Raw genomic sequence first — 10,664 nt, forward strand, 5'->3', positions numbered from 1 at the left:
CAAATTTATGTATGTATATTTTGTATGAATAAACACAAGTAACTATCTATTAACAATACTGCAATTGATTATCCACTTATAATTGAACAAATGTTCAACGAGTGATGAATACTGTATAATCTAAAAATTCATAAAAAATATAGCAATATGTATCTTAAAATGTAGAAAATATATAATCATAACATATTTTATATAAATAAATAGAAAATTTGTTTTATGATAACAAATAAATATATTTTACTTTGTTAAAGTGTTAACAACAAAAAAAAAGAGAAAAGAATGAGAGAAAGAGAGATAAGTTGTTAGTAAGGGCAAAAATGTAAAAGGAAAGCGGACACATAAGCAAAAAACTTGGGAAAATATACCATAAGTGGAAAGTGGGTTTTTGTGACAATACTTTAGGAGAAAGTGGTTGTGGGTGTCATTTGCCCTTATTATATCTATGAGAAAAGGGAAAACGAGAATCTAACACAAGCTTAAAAATATATAAAATTGGATAGAGAAATTCGATTGGCCTTTCCAAAATATTTGTCCCGCGTTCGTAAATTCGAAGAATATATATTGGGACACATTTTTCAACAAAAAAATGTATCTCATGTTGGTTGGTTTGTCAGAGAAAACTTATTCTCTGCACATGACATGATGACAAGGTGAGTCAAAATATACCTAATTTATGTTCATTATTCTAATGGCCAGAAGAAGAAAAAAAGCATCACTATCGAATTAGAATAGTAAAATTCACACAAGATTTGACAATATAAGATGCTTTCATATTAATTACCTTAGTTACCAAGAAATTACTTGCTATTGATAAAATGATTACCTTATAATCTTACACTCATTTTATATGGATGGACACGTATTGTGAATAGGTTGGATAAAAGAAGCATTTGCAAAAGTTATTCTTTGGCACAAAAACTTCAACTTCACAAAAGCTCGAAATGAGAAAGTAGAAAAGAAAAAAAAGAAAAAAAAAAACATTTCTTTGTGCCGCTAATCCCATGGTTTTAGTATCTTTGACTTTGAAATTATGCTTTTAACCGACAACAATACACACCTCTTCTTTTTTTTCCCCAAAAATAATAACCCCATTATTGATATTTTGTTGGACCAACGATTTTATTACGAAAAAGAGAAGAGAGGTGAGGGTAATAACTAGTGGGCTATTCAAATCTAATGTTGCTGAGTTATTAGTAATCACCAACAAGAAAATAAGTCATGATATTGGTTCAAAAACATAAATGAAAATTTAACTGCATTTAAACGATTGTATTTATTTACCTTATTATGTAGAACAACTAATTTTAGGTAGTCTGGTCGCCCATACCTCAGATCAAAATGCTAATATACCAATAGCTAGTAGCTGAAACAAATTACATTATTAGTAGTAATAATTTTCAAGGTTAAAAAATTTGTTTCAGCTAGTAATAATTATGATTGAGGATCCATCAATAAGCCATGCGCCATGGCGCACTAAGGCGCGCGCCTTTCAGATCTGTGACGCTCCAGTAATAGATTTTTTACATGTGGTTTTAGCCTTCAATCTCCATTCATATATAGTGTTTTATTAAAGAGAATTAGGAATTTTACATCTTTAATTGTGGAAACTATCGTAGATTAAGAGTTCAATTTAAATAAACTGAAGAATTGATTTGGTTAAATAAACAAATTATAACACATGGTTTAACTTTCAAGCCAGTTTAGACTACAAAATCTCTTAAACTGATTCATGTTTTAACTAGCTCGGTTTGTAAAATGGTTTATCCTATTGTATCTAGTCGTCCTCTTCCTAAAACCCCTAAAATCACAAAATTTATGTTGCAAGTTTTGAAAAGTTTTCGCATAACATAAGATGCGATCGCCATGATTGCCTCGCGCATCAACGAGGCTCACACATGGCGCGCGCATCATAGATCTCGCCACGCATCTAAGTTTTGTTGCCCTTTTCTTAGAGCCTCACTGCGCCACACGCAATTGCACGCCACATGTGCGCTTTTTAAAACCAAGGTTTTAATAGTAATAATTTCTAAGGTTAAAAGATTTTTAGGAACATATTTATTACAACAAATAACCTATGTATTTATCTATCATCAAACTTTAAACTGCCAAGATTTTTATTTGCACACATAAAATGTGATGGTCCAACATGAAATGCAATAGAAAGTGATGTTTGAAATAACGTTAACACAAAATGGTTTGGACACACACCAAAAGAAAGAAAAACATATATATATATATATATTTATTAAAAAATGACTACATCCATTTTTTAATGTATCCATATATATAAATCTGAAGTAACTTATTTTGTAATCCATGGAGACAACAATTATGAAAGAAAAAAAAAAATCACAGCCGTTAAAATCAAATTTTACCAATTAAATTCTATATATACTATTCCTATCGTAAACTAGTATCTCAAAATAATTATCCAAGCTAGATTATTTAAGACGAAAAAGGTTTTAAAACTCACTTTTTTTGTTCAAAGTTTTAGAAATGGTGTGTGAATGGTAAAAAAAAATCAGATTTTAAAACAACTAATTTTTTTTAAAATGGAGTGTGAATGGTAAAAAATATCAGATTTTAAAATAACTAACTTTAAAAAAAATGGAGTGTAAATGGTAAAAAGTATATATATTTTAAAAATGGAGCTTAAAAGTACTATTGAAGCAAGATAATTTGAAGATGAAAACAGGTTTTAAACCCCCTTTTTTTTTTTTTTTTGTGCAAGTTTTAAACCCACTAATTTCAAAAAATGGAGTGTGAATGGTAAAAAAGTAAATATATATATATTATTTAAATGGAGGAGCTTAAAAAGCATTGAAACAAATCACGAGTTTGGTATGAGTAAAAAAGGAATGAGTCTAACTCGCGAGTAAGCAAAGCTGTAAAAAACTCAAAACAAAAGGCGAGAGTGTGGGTGAAATAAGAATCTGAGAGATACGCGACGAAACGAAGAGTTTTGTGATATCTAGAAAACAAAAAAAGAGAGATACCCTACAAAGGCCATAACACAGAATCTTCTAGCTTTCTTCTTCCTTCCTTCAATCAATCTTCTCTCTCTCTCTAGCAAAAGATTCTCACCCAACATGCTTCTCTTTCTATATAATCGCTTCACATAGATCTCATCTCAGGTTGTTTCTTTCTTCTCACACTCTCCTTCCTTCCATGTTCTCTACCTTGCTTGCTTACTCTGTTGTTTTTGATCAAAGAGAGTTGATTTTGAGATCATGAAGAGAGAGTTCTGGTAAAGTTTGAGTTTTTAAGATCGAGAAATTTTTTAAAAATGGGTTCTTTAGGGGATGAGCTGAGTTTGGGATCGATCTGTGGTTCTCGGAGAGGAGTTATCATGAATGTTGTGGCGATTGAGGACGAACATGTTAAGAAGCTTGAAGAAGAGAAGCGAAAGATCGAAAGCTCTCAACTTGAGCTTCCTCTGTCTTTGCAGCTTTTAAACGATGGTTCGTTTTTTTGTTGATCTCTCTGTTTCCTCTGTTTTTAATTAAAGCTTCCGAATTTTGAGAATTGGGTTTGCTAAAATTTGGTTTTTCATTTTGTTTGCAGCGATTTTGTATCTCAAGGAAGAGAATAAGAGATGTTCAGAGATGAATGCTCAACCATTGTTGAAAGATTTCATCTCTCTTGATAAACCTATGAGCGAAGAGATTGATATGCAATTGCTGAAGAGGGATGAACTAATAAGGGAGAAGAAGTTTCAGCAATGGAGAGCTAATGATGATCACATCTCAGACACTAAGACCAAGAACAAGCTAGGGGTTCAGGTAATTAAAATCCTGTAATTGAGATAGAACACAAAAGTATATGTTTTTAAGATGAATCAAAGACAAAGGACTGAGTTTTGCCATTGTGTTTTCGTTTTGATCTAATTTGTTGCAGAGAAATGGGGAGAAATCTTCTATGTTGTTGGTTCCAAAAGTAGAAACTGGTTTAGGCCTCGGTTTAACTTCGAGTTCGATCAGAAGAAAAGGCATTGTTGCCTCCTCTCGTGGCTTTACTTCTAACTCTATGCCACAACCACCGCCACCACCACCACAACAACCAGCATTTCTTCAACAGCAAGCTTTGCGGAAGCAAAGAAGGTGCTGGACTCCTGAGTTACATCGTCGTTTTGTTGATGCATTGCAACAGCTCGGTGGACCGGGAGGTAAAAGGAGAACAAATCATATTCTTGCGTTCTTAAGTTTGGTTAACTTAATACAGAATGTGGTTTAATCTCTTTCTGTTTTGTGTTAAATAACAGTGGCAACTCCTAAACAAATCAGAGAGCATATGCAAGAAGAAGGCTTAACCAATGATGAAGTGAAGAGTCATTTACAGGTAACTAAAAAAAAAAAAGTTGACATCTTTGAATTCATTCAATGACTGTTAGTTACAAGTAACAAACCTTTCTGTTCTTTAGAAATACCGGTTACACATCAGGAAGCCTAATTCAAATGCAGAGAAACAATCAGCAGTTGTTCTAGGGTTTAACTTGTGGAATTCATCATCACAAGAGGAAGAAGAAACAGTTAAAGGAGGAGAATCATCAAAGATAAGCAACTCGCAATCAGATTCTCCTCAAGGTCCTTTGCAGCTGCCATCTACAACAACTACAACTGGTGGAGATAGTAGCATGGAAGATGTAGAAGATGCTAAGTCTGAGAGCTTTCAGATGGAGAGACTGAGGTCACCATAAATATATGTCCGTTTTTGCAAGAAACCAAACTCTTGAGATCCCGGTTTTGTTTTATTTTTGGGGTTCATTACTAATTTCTATTAGTAGTGAATGAGAACAATAATTATAGAAAGGTTAAAGATATATATAGAGAAGAAAAAAAAAAGAGCAATATAGAGAGAGTGAGGATATAGTTCAAATTATTTGCAGGGATTATTATTATTAGCCTTGTTTGGTGTACGGCTTTTTTTTGGTTGGGGTGTTTAATTGAGGCATTATTATCCAAGTTTAATTACGTTTGCTTCATCATTTTTGAAAAGAAAAAAAAGGAGAATATGAATTATTGTTAAATGTTTAGTCTTCTGGATTTGGAACAGAGACATCAGCATGTGTTTGGTCATTTATTCGGATTCATATTAAGATGCTTTGAAATTTATGGTCTTTCAACGCTCACCTAATCATGCGGTCGTTCGTTCAATGGACTATAAACGTCTTAGCTTTGACCGACAGATAAGTAGTACGTACTATTTACATATTTAAGTGATTATATCTTGTATAATTTATTTTCAACGTCTTGAGAGATATGTAAAGTTTGAAAGTTTCTTTGTAATTGTTAATTTCATCTATATAATTTAAGGTCTTTTCAACAAATGGGAATAAACCTCCTAAATAAGAACCGAATTCTTCTTACTTTTACTATTTTTTTATTTATTTTTAATCACAGTTATGCTAAGAGTTCCTTCTAAAATCTCCCGATAAAGATGCTCTTGCATTTGGGTAAAGTAGAATAGTAGATATGCTTCATGTTAACCAGCTGCTCCACCTCATCTCCCAGTCCAATTCATTTCGAATCTTTCAGTTTTCGAGTATTTCGAATTCTTATTATGTCATAATTAATTTAGAATCATGGCTTTCTTTAAACTCAAGAAACTGGTTACCGTACGTTTCCACATTTGAAAATTCTTGGCCGGTACATTCTCGTGAGTATCATCAGTTCATCATGAACAAGGCAATATATATAACCGATCAAAGTGCATGAACAAATTAAGATCCTAATTAAGGTTGTAAGACATAAAGTCTCCGAGTTTAGCATGTTGTAATTTGTGTTAAGTGGTCACAGAAATCCAGGGACTCGCAAGTCTAAGTATTGTTGTTTGCTCTCTTAAAATTTTGGGAACCATTTTGAATGTGGATTTCAAATCCACAAGAAAACAGATTATGACATCGTTAAAACAGTGAAAGGGGGAGTAACAGAGTGGGGTTCCAGACTTCCAATTTCGGAGATAGGCATGATCCAAGCAGCTTTTGGATAAGTTTCGACTATATACAGACATGCGGACTATATATGATGTTTTAAGGAGGTCGTTATGTATTGTTTTTATTTGTCAAAGAGGTCGTTATGTATTGGAATAAATGATTGTCACCGATAGGACATGGATAATTTAAATGAACCGATGATATATATAGTTGGGAAAATCTTGAAATTCTTGGGTTAGAGTTTGTTTAAAATGTGAACTGTTCTTTATTTGGGAGAAACATATAGAGTAAACTAAACGTACGTTACAAAAAACTAAATATCGAACTGGGATGCATTGAAAACTTTTGTAAAAATATGAAGAAATTGAACTCTAGTAAAGGCATAAAAGCATCGGTTACATATGTATGCTTCCTTGAAAAATCGTTTTTGCACTAGTTGTAGTATAAGCTTGTAGTATAAAACTTGTTTTCACTCTTCTTTTAGGTTAAATGTTGCACTAGTTGTTACAAGCGCTATTTTTTTTTTAATCAAACTTAACATCTTATTAAAAAAAAAAAAAAAATCGTTTTTGGTGTGCATGCATAAATTAAGTGTGCATGCATAAATTAAATATGGTTTTCGTCCATTTAAATTGGTTCCTGGACATCTCTAGGAGGGGCGACCATATGAGACTTTTCAGATAATATATAAACCAGTATCATAGATGAGACGTACAGTCAGAGCAAGATTATTGGGAGGTTCATATATTGGGGTATTTAGACACTATTTGAATTTTTTAAGAACAAATTGTGTATTGTTTTGTAAATAAGAACCTATGGACTCTTAGTTAAAATTTTCTCCTCCAATAGTAAGTTCTAATTTTGGCTCTCTTATTTTTGAAAAATTGTTTTTAAAAATTTGAAAATTTTAAATAGAAAAGTAGTATAAATGTGTAAACATTTGAGATTTTATAAAAATAGGAAAAATATTGCATTTAATTAATTTGTAAACATACAAAACATAATACTGTACATATTACAATAAGAAAAACTCAAAGTCTTCACTGATTCTGTTTTGCCATTTACTCAACACAAAGCTTTCACAAAGTCAGTACGGACGGACGCTTAATTACCTTGCATCAATGGTGAGAAGTCTTCATAGCTCGTTTATACGCATGTGTTCTTCATAGCGGTGAATAGCTTGAGAGTAGATTCCTATAAATGATCAACACGATGTATCAATGAATACATACAATATTTATATTTAGCTGTGATAACAAATAAACATAGTTACGTCTTACCTTGCATCTAACAGCTATATTAATTGCATCTGAAGACCAAAGGTCGTAGCTGATACTATATGAGGCATTACCCACCTGCAATTTCGTCCCAAAAGCAACCTTAATTAGTAGAGAAATGAGACTTTGCATAGAAATGATACTATATTAAAGAACCCAGTTGCAAACCTGTGAAAGGTATAACTGGGCAAAATACGCCTCTTTTGGTGACTCTAACAAGTCTAACTTGTAGAAAAGTTGAGACATTTTTCATGAAAAAATGTGTTCACGAGAAGATGAGATTACAAAAATGAGGACAAACTGAAACCATGAGACATACTTCGTAACCCGTCTTGTCCACCATTTCCTGAAACTAGATGAATAGCTTGAGAGTAGAATCCTATACATCAAGGAAAACAAAGACACAAAACAGATTCGTGACACAAAAGACACAAAACAGATTCATACAAGGACACAAAACAGATTCATACAATGACACAGAATTGATTAATAAATGAGAAGATCACTCTTCAAGAACAAATTCTGGATTAGTTGCAGTCCACAAATTCAATTCAACAATTAATAACCTGCAAGTGTTTTCATAAATTCAATTCAACAATCATTAAACTGTAGGCAGCTACTTCAAATTCTTGGAACAAAAGCTGAGAAGTCAGAACAATCGTGACTAGAACCACAGATAGAGCTTCTAGTTTAACTTAAACCTCGAACAACATAATTCTCAAGCTAGCTAAAGCGAACTCTCTTTTCCATTCTTGCAATGACCCGAATCAATAGAAACTTGGCTTGATTGCCCAAACTATTACAAGGGCTTCACATGACTAATCAAGAGAAACTAGGAAGATATTCCCACGTTTATTCAAAATCCAATGAAACCAATCTAAAACAGTTTTAACCAAATCTTTCTAAATGACTACCAATATATGTAATTCAATCAAAACCAGCAGAAACTGCAAAAACCCTATCCGCAATCCGAGAAAATCAAACAGAGACAGAAGAAGAAAGAAAGAAAGATATACCAAGACAGAGCATAGTTTTTGGACAGCCATAGAAGCAGGAGAAGGAGCTTTGCCTCCGATACAATCTCGGACTCGATTCAAAACCCTCCAATTAGCCTCCGCCGATTCAATCTCCGTCGCATCTCCTCCGACCCGATTGTCCTCTGATTCCATCTCCTTTGATTCCATTTTCTTCCATTGCCAATTCCACTTCGATTGAGAGAGAGACATAGAGATTGAGAGGAAGAAGAAAAATAATCAGTCGATATTTTGTTTTAGCCAACAAAAAAGTGACATGTATCGGTCTCTTACAACAAAGATGAGTATTATATAACAGCCTCCCTTACCATTTTTCTTTTCTTCTAAATTATTTTTTTCCTTCAAAATATTATAAATCCCTCTAATAGACTACCGATAAAGAAGGTCTCATATCACTCAAGACACCAATGAAATGCTTTTTTGTGTACTCAACTAAAAAAATAGCTCGAAAGATATGGGGTGGGAAAAATATCTTGTAAAAAAATTATCTTTTTATATTAATATGAGCCATTAAATATTTACAGGTGGGAGAATCAAGCTATGAAACAAAAGAGAATAAAAAAGACAGAAGTGAACAAATTAGAACCTATACCATTATCATTTGTATATAATATATTGGAAAGCAATATTATTTTTTTTTTAAAAATAGTTATGAAGACTGCAATCTTTCAGATATATATCTCCTATATCGTGTCGATTCTCCTAGGGAACCGTTCCCCTTCTCTCTCTTCATATTTTCTTCCCCTTCTCTTTTCTAAAGAACTCGCCGCCGTTCTAGGTCTTCGTCTCCGACAGGCGCGTATGTGCCACCGCGGCCATGGCGTCAGTTCGGCTTTAGTTTTATGCTTAGTTTTCTAGTTCTTCTTTCTTTTGTGGAGAGATTTTTGATTTTTCTAGTCTTTCTCTTTTTAAATCTAGGATTTGGGTTGTTTGATTTTGTTGTAGGATTCATTTTTCTTCTTTGCGTGAGCTTTCTATGGCCTAAACCGCGTTGGCTCTAAGCCACTCACAGTCGGTGTGGTGGTGATTCGGTTTCGGCGACCTATTGTTTTAGGTTTCCTCACACAGCTTCAACAGATCGGATCTAGGGCATGATCCGCCCAGGTTTGGGTTCTTCTTACTGGTTCAAGTCACTTAGTTGACACTTCCAACCATGGCGTTTCCGATGGTCTCTGAATTGAGTTCTTCTGTCTCGCCGCTCAAGGTTTCTCTTCTGAAGACTCTAAACCAACAACGTGAGGCAAGATATTCGTAGTCTTTCAAGGTTTTGGTTAACTTTGGTGTCCTTTGCCTTCTAGTTCTTGCGTTTTTGGTTTGTTCGGGTAAAAAGAAGTTTGGTTTCTCTGTGTAAAATCTACCATCCTGTTTTAGATCTCTTTTTTTCTTTGTTTGGTTCCCCCTGTGTGGGGCTTAGTTTCCGAGAGCTTTAGGCCTTGTCGGTTTGTTTTCCCGGGGGTAAAGTATCGTCGGCTTAGTTTCCGGAGGTTAAAGTCCTGCCGGTGTTTCTTGTAATTCTCCTTTATTTCCCTTTAATATATATTTCAGATGTCAAAAAAAAAATATCTCCTATATCGTGTTGAATTATTTCATGCCACATTTAAAAATCTCAAAAATACCAAAAACATATTATATGTTTAAATAATTTGATTTTTTATTTTATTTCTTTTTATTATATCAGACTCATTATATCACCATTCATTTATTATATTCACCTTTTTATATACCATTTTATCCAAACTCATTAAACAAATATACGATACACTATAATTAAATGTAATATAGTTCTGAAATGTAACATATGTCATTTCGTTAAGAATCATATGTATCTGTAAATATTCCTCCGCGCTATACTGCGGATCCGATCCTAGTTATAATAAATAATACCCAATTTGAAAGGTATGAGTACAATTTACTCAATCGGGATATTACACGAACGCACTACTAAACTACAAACTTCAGTCAATGAAATAGTATTTGACTATTTTCTAAAGAATGAGGGAGATATATGATTATATTTATATTGTTTATAGTAAAAGAGACACAATCATGGATAATATACTGCCACAAGTGACTCGTAAAATGTTATAAATCCACTTTGCTAGTGAAATAGCAAGTTGGAAGCGCTGGCCAACCAATGGAAACAAAGACTTCGGTTCTCAAGTCGTCGAGTATACTTTCGAGTAAGCTTCCAACATGGCCCTTTAACAAAAGAAAAAAAAAAACTTCAAACATGGGTAGTGGAATTTGTTGCGCCATCCTCTTGATGTCAAATAATTGACAATATTTAATGGAATTTTTTACAGATACTTGTTTTGAAAAGTGATGAACAAGTGTGATGAATATGTAACAAATCGAACTACATAAATAACCTTTAACAAAAAAAGAAGTACAAAAATAACAAGGATTAGATCGTAATTATTT

General features: G+C 33.2%; 1 protein-coding gene and 1 long non-coding RNA gene across 6 annotated transcripts; one reads left to right on the top strand and one right to left on the bottom strand.

Moving 5' to 3' along the window:
• LOC104777868 (myb family transcription factor EFM-like) lies at positions 2,936-4,981 on the top strand. The gene is made up of 5 exons (XM_010502197.2): positions 2,936-3,461; positions 3,565-3,782; positions 3,898-4,165; positions 4,262-4,338; positions 4,421-4,981. Exons 1-5 carry the CDS (start codon positions 3,287-3,289, stop codon positions 4,694-4,696), a joined length of 1,014 nt encoding a protein of 337 aa, XP_010500499.1. The 5' UTR covers positions 2,936-3,286; the 3' UTR covers positions 4,697-4,981.
• LOC104777869 lies at positions 6,888-8,685 on the bottom strand. Of its 5 annotated transcripts, none has more exons than XR_766340.2 (4): positions 8,552-8,685; positions 7,378-8,414; positions 7,213-7,287; positions 6,888-7,126 (listed from the first exon to the last, which is right to left on the bottom strand). It is a non-coding gene; the product is annotated as an uncharacterized LOC104777869 (long non-coding RNA). The 5 variants fall into 5 exon arrangements; XR_766343.1 differs by lacking the exon at positions 8,552-8,685 and having other exon boundaries at positions 7,378-7,561; positions 8,226-8,524; XR_766341.1 differs by lacking the exon at positions 8,552-8,685 and having other exon boundaries at positions 7,378-7,588; positions 8,226-8,524.

This window comes from Camelina sativa, chromosome 3 (assembly GCF_000633955.1).
Source record: "Camelina sativa cultivar DH55 chromosome 3, Cs, whole genome shotgun sequence".
NCBI classification, from domain to species: domain Eukaryota; kingdom Viridiplantae; phylum Streptophyta; class Magnoliopsida; order Brassicales; family Brassicaceae; genus Camelina; species Camelina sativa.